Source organism: Neophocaena asiaeorientalis, unplaced genomic scaffold (genome assembly GCF_003031525.2).
Source record: "Neophocaena asiaeorientalis asiaeorientalis breed wild unplaced genomic scaffold, Neophocaena_asiaeorientalis_V1.1 scaffold292, whole genome shotgun sequence".
Lineage (NCBI taxonomy): Eukaryota > Metazoa > Chordata > Mammalia > Artiodactyla > Phocoenidae > Neophocaena > Neophocaena asiaeorientalis.
This window is the reverse complement of record NW_020173241.1, coordinates 1,011,529-1,027,917: the sequence shown is the minus strand read 5'-3', so window position 1 is coordinate 1,027,917 and position 16,389 is coordinate 1,011,529. Positions and strand designations below refer to the sequence as shown.

General features: G+C 51.8%; 4 protein-coding genes across 5 annotated transcripts in view; 2 read left to right on the top strand and 2 right to left on the bottom strand.

Annotated features, from left to right (window-relative positions):
- Nucleotides 1-7,425, top strand: part of NSD1 (nuclear receptor binding SET domain protein 1) — a 134,413-nt gene extending 126,988 nt beyond the window's left edge. The window contains 1 exon segment of the mRNA XM_024745593.1: nucleotides 1,013-7,425. Coding sequence (XP_024601361.1) covers nucleotides 1,013-2,643 — 1,631 coding nt within the window. The 3' untranslated portion in view covers nucleotides 2,644-7,425.
- RAB24 (RAB24, member RAS oncogene family) lies at nucleotides 5,806-10,917 on the bottom strand. 2 transcript variants are annotated; one of them, XR_003003363.1, is made up of 9 exons: nucleotides 10,406-10,917; nucleotides 10,254-10,322; nucleotides 9,966-10,044; nucleotides 9,791-9,858; nucleotides 9,603-9,702; nucleotides 9,325-9,375; nucleotides 9,125-9,187; nucleotides 8,753-9,005; nucleotides 5,806-5,981 (listed from the first exon to the last, which is right to left on the bottom strand). XR_003003363.1 is itself a non-coding variant. In XM_024745596.1 (8 exons), the coding sequence occupies exons 1-8, from the start codon at nucleotides 10,520-10,522 to the stop codon at nucleotides 8,941-8,943; spliced, it is 612 nt and encodes a 203-aa protein (XP_024601364.1). In that variant the 5' UTR covers nucleotides 10,523-10,917; the 3' UTR covers nucleotides 8,640-8,940. The 2 variants fall into 2 exon arrangements, 1 of the variants encoding a protein (XP_024601364.1); XM_024745596.1 differs by lacking the exon at nucleotides 5,806-5,981 and having other exon boundaries at nucleotides 8,640-9,005.
- A 70-nt stretch (nucleotides 10,918-10,987) lies between these two features.
- On the top strand, nucleotides 10,988-14,403 carry PRELID1 (PRELI domain containing 1). The gene is made up of 5 exons (XM_024745594.1): nucleotides 10,988-11,269; nucleotides 11,842-12,067; nucleotides 13,342-13,455; nucleotides 13,569-13,647; nucleotides 13,858-14,403. The coding sequence occupies exons 1-5, from the start codon at nucleotides 11,178-11,180 to the stop codon at nucleotides 14,007-14,009; spliced, it is 663 nt and encodes a 220-aa protein (XP_024601362.1). The 5' UTR covers nucleotides 10,988-11,177; the 3' UTR covers nucleotides 14,010-14,403.
- A 253-nt stretch (nucleotides 14,404-14,656) lies between these two features.
- MXD3 (MAX dimerization protein 3) overlaps nucleotides 14,657-16,389 on the bottom strand; it is a 4,418-nt gene continuing 2,685 nt past the window's right edge. Inside the window, exons 5-6 of the mRNA XM_024745595.1 lie at nucleotides 15,222-15,405; nucleotides 14,657-15,147 (exon numbers count right to left, since the gene is read on the bottom strand). Of these exons, the coding sequence (XP_024601363.1) occupies nucleotides 15,032-15,147; nucleotides 15,222-15,405 (300 nt within the window). The 3' untranslated portion in view covers nucleotides 14,657-15,031. The remainder of the gene's footprint in view (nucleotides 15,148-15,221; nucleotides 15,406-16,389) is intronic.

The following is a 16,389-nucleotide window of genomic DNA, read 5'->3' as shown; positions in this document are numbered from 1 at the left end:
AAAGGCTTAGAATCCTAGGTTATAGAGAAGGGAACAGAAACTCACTCGCTCTGTCAAGCATTTTATGTTATTTTATCCTCCCAGCAACCCATAGAGAGGGGTGGGAGTGAGAGGAGTTTGTCCCCAAATTAGGTTTCTTTCAATATGTGGTTGCCAGGGTAATGAAATAATAGAAACTAAGGTAGTGTAGGGGCAAGGCCATAACACTGACCCCAGTGCCAGGAAATGGAAATGGGGAATTGTTTCAGAAGCAATTACTCAGGGCTGTAGCTGGCACAGGTTGTGATAGAACTGATCTTGCCTATGAGCCAGGAGTGAGCTCTAGCATAGTTTACTTGGAAGGAGCTGGGATGGAACACTGTCCATGGCAGAGATTCGGGTATCATGAAATGAGGGTAACAGAGAGCAGCTTGGGTTGGCTTTGGGTCTTTCCTGCTGATTCTGTGTGGACAACACAGGTAAAGTTTGTGCTAGTTTCCAGACTTAACATTGAGCAAAGGTAAATCTGCTTCCATTTTTCACCTTTGTGTATCTGCTCCCTGTTCCTAGTAATAACCAAATAAGCAGTTTAATTGGCTGAGATTTTCCCCATAGAGTTGAATATTTAAAGGCTGTACAGGACAAATGGAGTTTGTAAAAATATGAAAGTAATATCTTCACATTCCATCTATGGGGAGCTTTGGGTTTTGTTTTATTGTTGTTGCTTTTCTCCTTGTTGGAAATAGTTGTAGAAATCAGGGTTTACTCCTGCTTGGGTTTTTTTTGTTGTTTTTTTACTCCTGCTTGGGTTTTAATTGATGCTCAGTTGCTACTTGATAGTTGGCTGTTATTTTTATGCATTTTGCAGAAAGTAAAGCTGAGATCCTGGGGGAGGGGAGGTGGGCAAGTGGCATGAGCTCTCTGCAGAAGGCAGCAGTTTGAAATCACTCCTTTGACTTAGTTCCAGAGCCATGACCCATCTCATATGCATGTCTTGTTTTCCTAAGCCTTTGTTTCACACCTGTGTTTTCAGGGAAATGGGAGTGTCCTTGGCATCAGTGTGACATCTGCGGAAAGGAAGCAGCCTCCTTCTGTGAGATGTGTCCCAGCTCCTTTTGTAAGCAGCATCGGGAAGGGATGCTCTTCATCTCCAAACTGGATGGGCGTCTGTCTTGTACTGAGCACGATCCCTGTGGGCCCAACCCTCTGGAACCTGGGGAGATCCGTGAGTATGTACCTCCTACAGTACCGCTGCCTCCAGGCCCAGGCACTCACCTGGCAGAGCAATCATCAGGAGTAGCTGCTCAGGGGCCCAAGATGTCGGACAAGCCATCTGCTGACACCAACCAGATGCTGTCGCTGTCCAGAAAAGCTCTGGCAGGGACTTGTCAGAGGCCACCGCTGCCTGAAAGGCCTCCTGATAGAACTGACTCCAGGCCCCAGCCTGTAGATAGGGTCAGGGACCTTGCTGGGTCAGGGACCAAACCCCAATCCTTGGTATCCAGCCAGAAGCCATTGGACAGGCCACCTGCAATGGCAGGACCAAGACCCCAACTATCTGACAAACCCTCTCCAGTGACCGGCCCAAGCTCCTCACCCTCAGTCAGGTCACAACCACTGGAAAGACCTCTGGGGACAGCTGACCCAAGGCTGGATAAATCCATAGGTGCTGCCAGCCCAAGGCCCCAGTCACTGGAGAAAACCCCTGTCCCTACTGGCCTGAGACTTCCGCAGCCAGACAAACTGCTAGTCACCAGCGGTCCCAAACCCCAGACTTCAGACAGGCCCCCCGAAAAATCCCATGCCTCTTTGTCCCAGAGACTCCCACCTCCTGACAAAGTACTATCAGCTGTGGTCCAGACCCTGGTAGCTAAAGAAAAAGCACTGAGGCCTGTGGACCAGAATACTCAGTCAAAAAATAGAGCTGCTTTGGTGATGGATCTCATAGACCTAACTCCTCGCCAGAAGGAACGGGGAGCTTCTCCCCATGAGATCACACCACAGGTTGATGAGAAGATGCCAGTGTTGGAGTCGAGCTCGTGGCCTGCCAGCAAAGGTCTGGGACAGATGTCACGAGCCATTGAGAGAGGCATTGTGTCAGATCCTGTCCTTCAGCCACCGGGCAAAGCAGCGGCCCCTTCAGAGCACTCCTGGCAAGCTGTTAAATCACTCACCCAGGCCAGACTTCTTTCTCAGCCCCCTGCCAAGGCTTTTTTGTATGAGCCAGCAACTCAGGCCTCAGGAAGAGCACCTGCAGGGGCTGAGCAGACCCCAGGGCCTCCCAGCCAAGCACCAGGCCTGGTGAAGCAGGTGAAGCAGATGGCCGGAGGCCAGCAACTACCTGGACTTGCTGCCAAGAGTGGGCAGTCCTTCAGGCCTCTTGGGAAGGCCCCATCCTCCCTCTCCACTGAAGAGAAGAAGTTGGCAACCACAGAGCAGAGTCCCTGGGCCTTGGGCAAGGCCTCACCAGGGCCAGGGCTCTGGCCCATGGTGGCTGGACAGACACTGGCACAGTCTTGCTGGTCCTCTGGGAGCACACAGACATTGGCACAGACTTGCTGGTCTCTTGGAAGAGGGCAAGACCCTAAATCAGAGCAAAATACCCTTCCAGCTCTTAACCAGGCTCCTTCCAGTCACAAGTGTGCAGAGTCAGAACAGAAATAATACCAGTAAATGCCACATGACCAGACCAGCTGCCCCCAGGGTTCTTGGGGAAGGGAAAAATCTTATTTTTCCCTCTTAAAAAACAGACCCCAACACTTTTCCACTGATATTCTCTCCTTATATCCCAACATTCAGAACTCTTGCGACATTAGCCAGTCGGGGCTTGTGGTTGTGTGAACCATGTATGGAAATCCAAGTGGGCCCCAGCCAAGGAGACAGACAGACTCGGGTCTCTTTCCCCCAACCTTTACTCATGGTGAACTTGAAATAAAAAGTCCACTCTGGAGTCAAGCATGGGATTCAATTCCACTGGTCAGGTTGAAGGTAGAGGGGCTCTCAAAGCTATTTCTCTAGCCCTACCAAGCCCCACTGAGGGTACCTGATGAACCCTTGGGAGGAACTGATACCCATTCAAGTCGGTGGTGATTTCTTGAACATTCATGTGTGCTAGGCCTGGTGCTAGTCACTGGCAGGAGATACAGAGATAAATAAGACCTGATCCCTGTGAGCCTAACATGCTTGCCTGGGTTCCCAGGTTATTTTTAAAGAACCTTTGACCAGGAAATAACAGGAAGTTTGAGGGGCCCTGGGGCTCCAGGCTCATTTTGTCATGTCCTTTGTGGCCCCAGAAGTGGTTGTTTTGAGTGTCTCCTGGTCAGGTGTGCCTGTGTGTATGTGCATGCGTGTACACTCATGCAGAGGTCTCCTCTATAGGCAGGTAGGGCCTGTTGGCTGGGCAGCCTCTGCTGCTTCTGTCTGGGCTCTGGAGAGTCTAAAGATCTGTCCTTGGTGGAGCAGTTGGTTGGGGGGCTGGGCTCTGTGAGGACACAGCTTTCCCTCAGTGTAAGAAGGCAATTGGCAAGCTTACCTTTCTTTTCTACAGATTTTCCTCCTTTTACATCAACCCACCCCATGCCTGTCCCCCAAACACTCAGGTGCTTTCAGATTTCAGAGTCTCGGGCAGTAGACCTAGGGAATCTCTGGCAAGCTCTGGGCTAGATCCACCACCAGCTCAGGGAGAGTGCCAGATCCTGGCAAGAAATTACTTCTCTCCTGATCCTTTGCCCTCCTACCTGAATGGAGGGAGTCTTCTTCACTAGTGGATTCTACCACCCTCTTCCTGAGAAATGCTGTGCTCTGTATTGAGAGCACCTGCCTGCTGACTTAGCTCAAAGGCAAGCCAGAAACCTTCCCCATGACTGGCAAGATGTGGCGTTTAGAGCAATGTCCAGTCCAAGAGATGACTCCTCATAACTGCTGATTATCTGTTACTGCTGCCCTGAGCTGGGGCCCAAGGGCTGGGAAATCTGTTGGTGCTACCCTGCCCTACCATTCACCCAGCTCACTGACTGCCAACAGGAAGTGCTGTTTGGCCAGTTCCTTCCCATTCACCCACCCCCTCTTTGTCCCTAGACCAAACATGTTTACCTCTCTGCTTTGCCAACTTAGCCAGCAGCTTTAGCCAACAGGCCATCTCCTGGCCCCAAGGTCTCCTGGCCATTTCTGTCTCAGTTATGGCTTTTACACCCTCAACAGGATTCTGTATTTTGTCCCAATTTCCTCCTCCTGAGTTTCTATTGAGGTTACTCCCATACTTCTAAGGAGGGAACAACTGTTGTTATAGAAGCATTTGCGCTTTATATAAAGATTTAAAAAAGAATTTGCTTTTATTTCCCAAAGTCTGTCTCTAGGGTTGAGACATTTGAACTCAGGCAGAGGCATGAGGCTGGGCAGGGCTGCCCTGAGTTTAGGGGCCTATTCTTGCATCTCACTTAGACCTCGGACTCTCCTCTGTAAATTCCACCTGCCTAGTTCTCCCCTTTCATCCTGTCTCTCTTCCCACATCATCAGAGAGGAAAAGCTCTTTGTTTTAGAGGAAGAGAAAACAAAGCATCTTATTTTCTTTTAAAAAAATTTTAAATCATGGAAAAGATATTTTTAAAGAAATCCACCCAGAACATTAAAGTTCATTATATTAAGTATTTATCATGTGTGAGAATAATAAGTATATAACTGCAGCTAGTAGGTCCCTTTCCCTATTCTCTTAGGTTGTATGAGTAGGATTTGCTTGGTGCCAGTCCTGTGCCCTTTTTTTCTCCTGTCATCTGTAGTTGTGATCAGAAAAAGATACCCGCACTGCGCTGTCAGAATCTCTTTCCACTGTGTTGTGTGTTAAATTACCGTAGCTCTTTGTTTCATGAAATAAACTGTGAATTTTGTTGGGGGGTGGGGTGTGCAGGCTATGTAAAATTTTTAAGTGGAGAAGTTTGATCCTGAAGGAGCTTCTCTTAGGTAGGCTTTGGTAGGTAATTGACTTGACAGCCACTCTAGATATGTCTCACAGGACAGGAAGGAGTGAGGGAAAGGTGGGCCACTTTGTGGTTTTGTTTCAGTTTTTTCCATTCTCCCATTCACTGGAAAGCTTCCTTCCAGACCTGCGTAGGAAACAACTTCTGAAGCTGTTTATTTAAATGGATGGACAGCCAGCCTGGCTTTCATGAGGGCCATTGTAAGACTCTCTTAGGTTGATTGGAAATTAGATGTTCAACTCTCAGGCCCACTGATAGCATTTGATACTAGATTGTTAACATCATGAAAGCAGTCACTATACAATTAGAAGCAGAGTCGGAAGGACTTTTGGGAAGTGAGACTCTTGCATGACTCTTTGGGGGGGGTGACCTTGCCATCCTTAGGGGATTCTCCTGGAACCTATACTGAGACCTTTTCTCCAGGGGGTGTGACTTGGCAGTTAAAAGGAAATCTTTACTCTTAGAAACTCCTGATCTTTGTGTAGGATGCTATTTTGGCATTTGGCCAAGTGCTTGTAAATCAGGATCTCAATAGAGCGTCTGCCTCTAAGCCAGTTCCCCAGGAAGCCTTTCTGAGGGGGAAGCCATAGCTTCCATAGGTAGTTAGAGAACTAATACCTATCCTAGCCCTGTTAAGTCAGAAAAAATTATGGAAACTGTTGAAATTTGAATTCAAAGCCTCATTTGCTTCTCTACTGGAGCAAACCCATTCTAATAGCAAAATAGTTGTCACTGCTACAAAAGCATCCAAGTTTTTAAATGTCTGCTTCCCCCTGAAGTTACTGAGTTTGAAGTGATTTAAATCACTGTGTCGATCCTCTTCTGAACAACTATCAAATCTACATCTTTAGCATTGATGAAAATAATTATTCTATTCTTTACATCCTCCACCCCACACTACAGTCAGGGCATGAAGTGCATCAGCGATCCTTTTCCAGGCTTGGCAGCGTCTACTCACAGGAGCTGGACTCCCAGGTTGCCTCGTGAGAACAGAGTGGCAGGAAGGAAGTCTGGTCCTGGCAGCTTCCCCTGTGGAGAAGAATCAGGAGAGCACTAAATGTGGATGGATTTTTTTTTTTTTTTTTTTTTCCCCCCCATCAGCTCCTATAAAGCAGGTTTTCTCCTAAGGCTTTTTTGGGAGACACTGTCATCCTCTTGGGGTCTGTCAGGAGGTCAGAGTAGCCCAGTGTCCTCACTTCTCTGAGATCATGGCAGGAAAGGAGCTGCCACAAGCCCCTTTTCCTGCTGAATAATGTTTGGGCTGTTCCATGTGTTAAGACATTCCAGATCATTTAGAGCTGGGTAGCTGCTGCACGAGACTTTCCTTGGCTGTGGACAGTTAGCTCTCAGCTGAGCTTCTTAGAGTTAGTGCAGCAGGGCCAGAGGTTGCTGTAGTATAAATTGAAAAAAGGAATAGGTAATTGCTTTGTACACACACAAAAAATGCAATGATGGTGCTAATTTCCTGGTATAAATAAGCACTGCCAAGGGTTGAGGGACTGGTGACTTGAGAAACCCAGATTCCTGTTTGGGAAGAAGAGATCTTATGTAGTTTCCTTGAGGCTTTATCAGAGGAGGGGAAGGTAGAGCCATGGTGAATCTTGCATCTGACCCTGAAATAGTCCAGTGCAGTCCAGAGGTGGAAGAGATGCTGTTTCCAGATGAGGGTGGCCATTGAGTTTCTCAGGGCTGGTGTCACCTTGTCCATAGCCTCTGTCCACACTGCCTGAACAGGTTGGTAGAGAGCTCCAAGTGTGGGGTCTCCCTCAGCTACCTTCTGCCCCTCTCTACCTCTTCCACTCTCATGGGAGCACCTCTATTGCTTATGAAGATTTAAGGGTAATATTTCTTAAGGAAGTGGAAAGAGTTTATTTTAATTAGAAATCCACAGCCTGGGGAGAAATGTTTCCTATCAACATAAGCAAAAATAGCACATGTTAAACTCATATGGTCCCTTTTCTAGAGCTACTTTCCCATGACTCTCAAAACATCAGGCTGTTGAGGGCTTCAGGTGTAACACCCTGGAAATCGAGCAAAGCTTTTTGGACAGGAGGTGAGCCTAGGGAGTTAGGAGCAGAAATGAGTGGTTCTGGTGCTTTAGACTTCCAGGGTAGGGGCAGAGAACAGGTGGTCTCTAGGTCTGAGGTGGGTGCTGCCTGTGTGTGCATGTAGGTGAGAGTGTTGAAGACGGGCGAGTGCAGCACACAGGAGCTCATGGAAGAGCAGCTAAGTCTTGGCAAAAAAAGCTGACAATAGAGATCTATCTTTATATTTTTAAGAAAGGGGCAGAGGGGGTGTCAGCTGAGGTCCATCACTTTTTTTGCCCCCCTTCACCCCAATAGATTGTCAGTGATAAGTGGAACTCTTAGTGAAAAAGAGGGGAGCCCTGTGCTAGGAGTCCCCATAAACATGTACTGTAATTCTTTGTATATAGAAAAAAATTACTGTAAAGTAAAGTTTAACTTTACTCTTATGGCCCTTGCCCTGTGTTTTGTTTTGTTGTCCGTGGGGAGATGTAGCCTAACAGGAGGGAGGATGGGTTTGGGGTGAGAGCAGAAGCCAGCCCCTGAGGTAGTTCCCAGGGACACGGAACTGAGCCCTTCCTCCAAGCACCTCATGGGAGTGGTGTGGGTTTCCTCCCAGTAGCCACAGCTGTCAGAATGTCTTTCTGCTGCTTTTGGGAGTGGCTGGCATCAGTTTCAGTCCCTACACAGGAAGCCTCCATCACCCACGAAGGAAGGGTATTTTGAGGTTTTTAAAAAGGAAGTGGAACCAAAGCACTTTCTGAGTGTGAGTCTAGACATTTTGGCCAAGTTTTTAGTTTTTTAGAGCAGGTGCCGGGCACTGCAGAGGACTCGGCCTAGGCCTAAAATGGTAAAGTGAGGCAAAGGGGCTGAGCATCCCATAACAGAAAAGGCTTCCATATGCTTCCTTTTGGTTGAAGGGTTGGTCCTGTCTACAGTAACATCTGATTCTTCAGAAATATCTGGACGTCCAAGGCCCAAAAATACACTTTCAGGAACCCCTGGGAATCTGCTTCCCTTCTGACTTAGTCCTGAACTTTCTACCCCAGGGAAGAGTGTGGGAAGACAAGCATTTAGTCCTACAGTTACTTTTCACTCATGATCTTCAAGTCCTGAACTGGGTAGTGGTCACTTCATTTTACAGATGAGAAACACAGGCCAAGTTTAAGTCCCTTTTCTGAGTAGCTGAGTTGGATCCCAATCTGGATCCATAAAACCTTTCTAAGTCTTGCAGAACCTATGATTTTTCTGTTAAGCCACATAGGGTGTTGCTAGGAAGCTTAGGATCTGAGCCACAGGCATGACTCATGGACTTAGACATGACAGAGGTGCAGTAGAGCCAACCAGTCTGAGGTAGAAGTGCTTGATCCTTCGATCTCTGGATACTACTTCAGTGCCTTCCTTGCTCTTAGCACCAAGAAGGAAGGGTGAGCTTTGCACTGCCCCAGCCCCAGCTTCTCGCCCTACCTTTGCCCCCACTAAAGAATAGGAAAGGGCCCTTCTGCTTCTCCATTATCTCAGCTGCAACCCTGGGGTGAAGCCAGTTGGTTTCCAAAGGAAAGTAAGAGCTAAGAGGAGCCTTGATATAGGAAGCGAGGGCCGCCAGGTGGCCCCAGAAAGTACTAGGTATCTTGACACCCAATCCACACAGCAGGGAAAGGGGTTGAGTGTGATTCACAGTGCATTGATTTTATTTACAAATCAGAAGCCACTTAAATAATTTGTAGACACAAGTGCTGTCCAGGGCAGAAGCCTGGGGTCCAAATCAGCCCTTACCCTCCTTGTGCCCATCAGTCTGCCCAAATGCTGCCTCCGTTCCATGGGCCAGCACAGGCAGGTGCCACCTCTGCCGCCATGGGGACCCAGGGTAGCTCAGACGTGTGATCACTCAAGCCCAGACAAAAGCTAGGTCCAGCCTCTCTGGGGGAATTCCTTTAATTCCCCCAGGCCAGGTGAGTGGTGACTCAGTGATGACAACAGCTGTAGAAGTAGGGGTTTGCCTTCTGGCCCAGGTCCACGCCCTTGTCCTCTGTCAGAGAGAGAGGTGGCAGCTCAGCATCATTCTATTGGGGGATCAGGTAACTCATGAAGGGGGCCAGATGCTGTGGGCCTAGAGGAAGTCTCCACAGGAGCTAGGGAAGGACACACCTGTCATCACCTGGAAGGTGGCCACACTGACGTAATCCTCTGCTACTTTCTGGAAGAGCTCATCTGGCAGGAAAAAGGGTGATAGGTGAGGATCAAATGCCAGTGGCCCTGGGATCACCCAGTAACCAGCCCTCTAGGCTTTTCTCTGTCTCCCTTGTTGCCCTTGCGTGTTCTGCTGTGAGGCCCAGGACAGCACTCACCCACACTCTGGCCTGTCTTGCTGGATGTTTCAAAGAGCTGAGCTTTGATATCTGTAAAGAGAAGTGTCTAAAGCCTCATACCTGAGAATTAGGTGGACACAGACAAAGGGGAAGGCTAGCAGTACAGGGAATCTTCTGAACCCCACAGATTCAGGGAGGCCAGAGAAAGTCTTCCCATGGAGGATCTTGCCATGGTAGCCAAGGCAGTCCCTATTTTCTGTGACCCACCCAAGTAGCCACTTCCCTCCCCCAGCCCCAGGGAGCTAAGGAGCAGCTACTGTCTGCATAGTCCTGGACGTCGTGGAAGTCCACACGTCGGCGCCGCCTGTCCTCCTCCAGCAGGTCACTCTTGGTGCCACACAAGTAGATCTTACAGCCCTGGAGCAGAAGACAAGGTGAGGGTCACCCCCCTCGGACCACCAGATCCCCAGCCCGTCTCGTCTTTTGGTGAGGTCAGGCCACCTACCTCCTCTAGGTTGCGCAGTTCCTTCACCCAGAACTTTGCCCGTTCAAAGCTGCTGCTGTCCGTCAGGTCTTGGTGTGGGACACGCAGGAAACAACCAAGGGTCAGAAGCTGTTCTGTAAGGCCAGCCTGGCACCCTCCCCTTCTTGTTTGAGAAACAGGCCAAAACCATCCTTACCATAGCAGACGATGGCAGCCTTGGCGCCCCGATAGTAGATTCGGCTCATGGCCTCATAGCGCTCAGAGCCTGCTGTGTCCTGAAGGGCAGGGGGAGGCTCAGCCCTGGCCTGAGTTGCTGAGCTACTCCCCAAAACTGCAAACTAATGCCACGTTCTCCAGACCCCGTTTTTAAACTGTGGTCTAGAGAACAGAAATGGCCTCTGTGAGGCCACAAGTCAGCCAGTAATAGGCAGGATCTACGCCTCCTCAGGAATGGGTTTTCCCAGGACTTGCCCAGAGAACTTACCCAAATACCCAAAGTCACCGTCCGGTCTCCGACGGACATCACCTTGGCCACGAAGGCGGCCCCAATGGTCTGCAACCAAGGGGAAGCAATCAGGGCCTCGGATGCGGGTTAGCCCCCTCCCACCCGTGCTGGGCCGCGTCGGGCGCACTCACGTTCTGATAGGGCCCCACCAGGAAGCGATCGTGCACGTATCGCTCCACCAGGCTTGTCTTGCCCACGTACTCCTTGCCCAGCATCACCACCTTGACGTCCACACGCTGCCCGCTCATGCTCCCGGGGCTGCCTCACCCGCTTCAGGGTCCTGAGCGGGGGCGGGAGGCAAACCGGATCTCCACTCCGAAAGGCAGCGCCCGAGCCTCAGTCCCCGACCCCAGGCGCCAATCTAAGGCTCCAGACGCCGCGACGATATTGAGCTACAGCAACGCCTCCGTCCGCCCCCGCTCTTCGGCCCCGGGTGCTGATCCTCCTTCTGAGAGCCCAGGACCTGGGGCGGCCTGGGAGTGTGCGGGGAAGCGCACTCAACGCCGGCGTCCGGGTCGCTAGCTCGCTCCGCTACTCGCTTGCCCGCCCGGCTTAGGGGCCGCTCCGGCACGGTTTCCCCACAGAGCCTGGGAAGGGTCCCCCGAACCTGGCTCCGGCCCACCGCGACTCCCGCGTAGTGGGAGGAGGTAGAGGCTGGGGAGGCGGGGCCGCCCGGTCACGTGGGCAGGCGCCGGAAGAGGTGGGCAGTGCGCGGCTGCGCCGGAAGTGGCGCGCGGCCAGACAAATCCTCATGGCGGTGGTGGCGCCTGTTTGGGTGCGGCGCTGGAGTGACTGAGCTGCTAGCTTGGCGGCCGAGCGTCGAGCTCCAGCCCGGTCTCCGCGTGCCCCCCGGGCTCCGCACCCCTGATGTTGCGCGGGCACTGAGCCCGCCCGGCCTGGACAATGGTGAAGTATTTCCTGGGCCAGAGCGTGCTCCGGAGTTCCTGGGACCAAGTGTTCGCTGCCTTCTGGCAGCGGTACCCGAATCCCTATAGGTACGTGGCCCTGGAAAGAGCAACCCTCCCACCTCGCTGTTTGGAGATCGGAGTGTGGGGGCCGGGAAAGACTCGACTTCGAGTGGGGGGATCGCCGGAGCCGTGGCCACGTTTAGGACGAGAGGACCTATCGGGGAAGCGGCCAGGCTAGTACTGGAAGGAGGCTGGGTCTGGGCAGTAGTTTACTTGAGGCCCTAGTAAAAGGTTCTCTCATCTCAGGGTGGTGAGACAGGAAGAGGCGGCGGCACCGGAGCTGGGGAGGGATCTTGGGGTTGGAAATCCGGGCGCTTGTCTACTTCTCTGCCATGACGCTCTCCAGTGGTGCAGTAAATCATGAGGTCCAGCCCTGCTGGAAGGCCTAGGAATCCAGGTCAGCGAGGAGGCGGGAGTTGGAATTTGCCCTGGGTTAGGCTCAAGGGACTCTAGTTCAGGTCTGAGCCACAACACAGATCACTCTGCAAGTTTGGGGAAAGGCATGGCCATTCTGGGCCTGGAGGCTCCAGATGGGAACCCCAACAGGCAGTTTCTTAGGGCCAGGCTCCTGAGGGTCACCTTCACCCTGACACCTGCAGCAAACATGTCTTGACGGAAGACATAGTGCACCGGGAGGTGACCCCTGACCAGAAGCTCCTGTCCCGGCGACTCCTGACCAAGACGAACAGGATGCCCCGCTGGGCTGAGCGACTATTTCCTGCCAATGTTGCTCACTCAGTGTACATCCTGGAGGATTCTATTGTGGACCCACAGAACCAGACCATGACCACGTTCACCTGGAACATCAACCATGCCCGGCTGATGGTGAGACCCCTCCCTCTTGGTTCCCCCAGAACTAGAGAGCTCCAGGTACATGTGGCTAGGGAGCCATGAGGGAGCTTCTATGATCCAAGCAGTTCTGAGGAGTGTTGGCTCTAGAGTACAAACTCAGATGATCTCTTCAGCTGGTCATCTTCTCTGGACCTGTGTTTTGACTCATTCATACAGTGGTGGAGGGGTTACCTGTTTTACAGAGTCATTGTAAGTACTAAATGCAGAGCACTCACACTGTGCCTGGCATGTGTGTAGGTTGGGCCACAGGCATGATGCTGAGGGACGGAGGGAGGCAGTGGTTTACAAACAGGAATCTGTCAAGCCATAAAGGGTACCTTGCATGTACCTTAGAGGGGGAGGATCTGGGCCCCTTGCCCCAGTTTGACTAGAGTCTTTTATCTGTCTTATGTAGTGGATTTCTGCCTGAGATTTCAGGGGAAAAGGGTTGCACATACCTTTGCTTTAAAAAAAATTAAAAAGGCTAGAAAACCCGTGGTTTGGTTTAAGGAACATCCTACAGTATCTTCTCACCTGTGAGTACCCTAAAAGCTTCCAGAGAACTGTTATTTTCTTTCTCAGTTAATCTTCACAATAACACAGGGAGGTGGGTATTACTCTCTATTGTGCAAAGAGGAAAGTGAAGTCCAGAGAGGGGAAGTCACTGAGTGAGTAGGCAGCTTAATGCTCTGCCCCTGAGTTGTCTGAGGGCCTCACAGCTGACTGCCCTGAGGGCACTACAACTGTGTTTTGTAAATTACAAAGAAAAGATCCAGCTCTAAGAAATGTCTTTCAGTCCAGCTGCGACAGGTGTCTTAAGTGTTTCTCTTGGAAGTACAGGTCCACTTGCTCCTCTCTGATAATGAGCTGTGGTGGTTGCCGGATTTTTCTTTTTTCTTTTTTTTTTTTTGGATTGTCAGGAGCTCAAGGGCCAAAGTGGGTGGAAGCCAGGTTGAAAACACCACACATGTCTAGATGTAAAGGTACAAAACATCCAGGATGGAGCTGGAAGGCCCTCTGCTGATCTCAAGAGTCCATGTAGCTTTTCGTTTGAAGGGTCAGAAGAGAGGTTTTTAGAGAGCAAAATGACTTTTTTTCATCTTCTTACTCTCTTCCCAAAGTGCAGCTTGGGAATACAGTAAGGGAAAGGAATCGGTTTTCATTTTATTGCTTTCCCTAGTGAAAAGAGGCAGGGAATCAAATTTATGTGCAAGCTGGCGAAGTGAAGGACTCCCACACAATTGTGGTTGGCTTGACTGCCTGCACAGGTGGTAGAGGAACGATGTGTTTACCGTGTGAACTCTGATAACAGCGGCTGGACCGAAATCTGCCGGGAAGCCTGGGTCTCCTCTAGCTTGTTCGGCGTCTCCAGAGCTGTCCAGGTGAGCAGCGTTGTTGTGGTGCTGGGGCTCTGGGGCCCAGGGCATGTAACATAGAGTCCGGGCTGGGGATCAGTGGGCAGCTCAGAATCCTTCCCCTTCTCATCTTTTGCCAGGAATTTGGTCTCGCCCGGTTCAAAAGCAATGTGACCAAGACTATGAAGGGTTTTGAATACATCTTGGCCAAGCTGCAAGGTGAGGGTTCTGTACACAGGCAGAGGCTGAGTCAAGTCCTAACTGCCCTGCCTGGGCTGGAGCCTGGAGCTGTCACCACCCTACTCTGAGCAACTCATCTGTACCCTGGGTATTTCCTTCAGGGCCTGGTGCACAGGAGATGAATGTCCTGGGAGGTGATTTAGGTGGGTCTTGGCATTCTTTGAAACCAGTCCCCACCCTTTGCTCCAGGTGAGGCCCCTCCCAAAACCCTTGTTGAAACAGCCAAGGAAGCCAAGGAGAAGGCCAAGGAAACGGCACTGGCAGCTACAGAGAAGGCCAAGGACCTTGCCAGCAAGGCAGCCACCAAGAAGCAGCAGCAGCAGCAGCAGCAGTTTGTGTAGCCAGCCCAGGCCCTGGGGCCGCAGCACAGCAGACCACTTGCTCCAGTCCCTGTGCTCTTTCCTCCTTGTACTTTATTATTAAAAGTCAGCTTCCAGCCCTGTCTGCTGTCTGGGTGGTGGGCTGGGGGTGGGTGTGTTGTTTGGCCTCTCCAGCACACCAGGCCGTTACCCACGTCTGAGCTGGGCCTGCTTATTCCTGCATCAGGTGGCTGAAGATAGAGGTACAGTGACTTGCGCAGGGTCACGTCCAGGTGAAGTGGTCATAAACGCTAGACTGTAAGCTCCATGAGGGCAGGGACCTTTGTTTTATTTTCTGATGTGTCCCAAGTACCTGAAACAAAATCTTGCACATAACAGGCACTCAATAAATACTTGTTGAATTCAGTCGGCCCCAGCTCTGGAGTCAGAAAGCTTTGGTTCAAATCTTGACTCAACTGTTTCCTGGCTTTGGACCTCAGGAAGGTCATGTCACTCAGCCTCAGTCCCACTGTGACAGACAGGGACTGAGGCCCCCGAGTTGTGAGGAGTAAAGGGGCACTGCCTGGTGTGGACAGCAGTGTTTGTGGTGGCTATGGATCTCATTTCCTCTTTTCCAGTTTGTCTGTGGCTGGGAGTTCCCCCATTCTCACCAGGCAAGACCATGGACAGGAAGTTAAGAAAGAGGCTTTTAATGAAAATATAGTATGTGGAGGGCAAAGGCCAGGGGCCCTTGTTTAGGAAGGAACATGAGGACCCAAGAGGCTTCCTGCCCCTGTGGACAGCAGAGCCAAGTGCTACAAAAAACGCCTGGAAGGGTGGCCTGGGCCCAAGCTGCCTGCCCTGCAGGGCTCAGCGGGGCTCGGCACCCCGTCCTAGGTGGGACTGCCAGCAGCCAGCAGCAAGGTACGGGGAGCACCTGTTCCCACACAGTCCTTTTAGTCCATTCCAACAGTACTCTGAGCAGCCCTGGAGGCTTGGTGAGGGCTCCAGCCTGGCAGAGCAGAGGGTGGGCTGAGGGCAGAGGTTGCTCCAGGAGGTGAGGGTCATAGCCAGGTGCTGCTGCTGTGTGAGTAGCTGTGCTCCTGGCCCGCGCTGAAGCCCCGCAGCAGCTCAGCCTCGCCCCCGAACACCAGGCTCTCCACGTCCACCTCCAGCTCCTCTGCACGGGGAGCAGGCCAGTCAGGGGACCTGGGCCACTCAGCCCACTCGACCCCTCCGCGTGAGGGCACTTACCTTGGTCTGAGTCGGAGCGCTCAGAGGAGAGGCCTGAGGAGTCCAGGCTGTCTGCTCGCAGCCGCTCGCGCTCGCCCGCCCCGGCCAGCCCCCGGAGCTGCTCCAGCTGCTGCCGCAGGCTCTGCTGCTTGCTGCGCAGCTTCTCCTTGAGCCGCCGGGCCCGCTGCTCCTGCTCCTCCAGCTTCTGCAGATCCGAGGGAGCAAGGGGCTGGGGTCAGCTACCTGGGGTCTCGGGCCTCAGCCCAACACCACTTAACGGCGGACCTTGGCCACGTGGTGACTGCTTGCTCCACACGGGCTCACTAGATCTGGGCCCCAGAGGGTCGCTCCCACATCCTACAGGAAGCTAGGCCCTCCTGCCCTTCTGTCCCATGTAAATGGCCCAGGAATTCTGTCCAGATGGGTGGGGAAGGGAGGGCACCGCAATCTCAAAGGCCCTCGGGGCCCAGTCAAGTGATGTGAAGGAGTGGAGTGTCTGGTGTCAGGCAACAGGGACTGTGGGGGACTGGGGCACACCAGCGAGTGCATACTAAGGCTCGAGGCAGTGGCCCAGGCCAATTACTGCCACATAGAAACAGGCCCAGTGTTGCCAGATCGCCCAGTTTTTTAAAGAGAAGCAGGGAGATCACATTTTTTCATGTCAAATGTCCTTTTAAGTGCTGCCAACTAATTTAAATGTTTAGAAAACTACAGACCAAACAAAGGCTACCAGTTTGTAACTCCTCAAGACCCTCCCAGGAGTCCTAAGTCTTCAGCATTAGTCCCCTTCTGCTGCCCCCACGCAAGCTCTGCCAGCCCTGAGTTCCAGGGACTGGAGGACCAAGGGTTCTCCCATCAGGGTCCTCAATGGACGGAATCCTGCATTCAGTCAGCAAGGGGAGAATTGGGTGAGGGGGCATTTGGACTGGGAGTAGATGAATGAATAAGAGCTGCCCAGGCAAAGACAGGGGAGGAAGAAGCATCCAGGCAGAGGGAAAATGGGAAAAGCATGGAGAGTTCAGCTTTTTTGGTGCGGAATGGGGAAAGATGAGACCAGTGGCAGGGCCTGTGTTGTGAAGGGCCTTGAGTATCACAGGAAGAAAGAAACTGAAACTGTCCTGTCAGGAGCCATGGAAGGTTTTCAGCAGGAGGCAGACCTGAACAGATCTATGTGGTGCAAAGAACATTC

Coding starts and splice junctions, on each gene's coding strand:
- RAB24 (XM_024745596.1), bottom strand. CDS start 10,522: ATGAGCGGGCAGCGTGTGGACGTCAAGGTGGTGATGCTGGGCAAGGAG. Junction 9,859..9,965: donor GGCTGCCATCGTCTGCTATG/GTAAGGATGGTT, acceptor TCCCACACCAAG/ACCTGACGGACAGCAGCAGC. Junction 9,188..9,324: donor CAAGACAGGCCAGAGTGTGG/GTGAGTGCTGTC, acceptor TTTTCCTGCCAG/ATGAGCTCTTCCAGAAAGTA.
- PRELID1 (XM_024745594.1), top strand. CDS start 11,178: ATGGTGAAGTATTTCCTGGGCCAGAGCGTGCTCCGGAGTTCCTGGGAC. Junction 11,270..11,841: donor CGGTACCCGAATCCCTATAG/GTACGTGGCCCT, acceptor TGACACCTGCAG/CAAACATGTCTTGACGGAAG. Junction 13,648..13,857: donor CATCTTGGCCAAGCTGCAAG/GTGAGGGTTCTG, acceptor CCTTTGCTCCAG/GTGAGGCCCCTCCCAAAACC.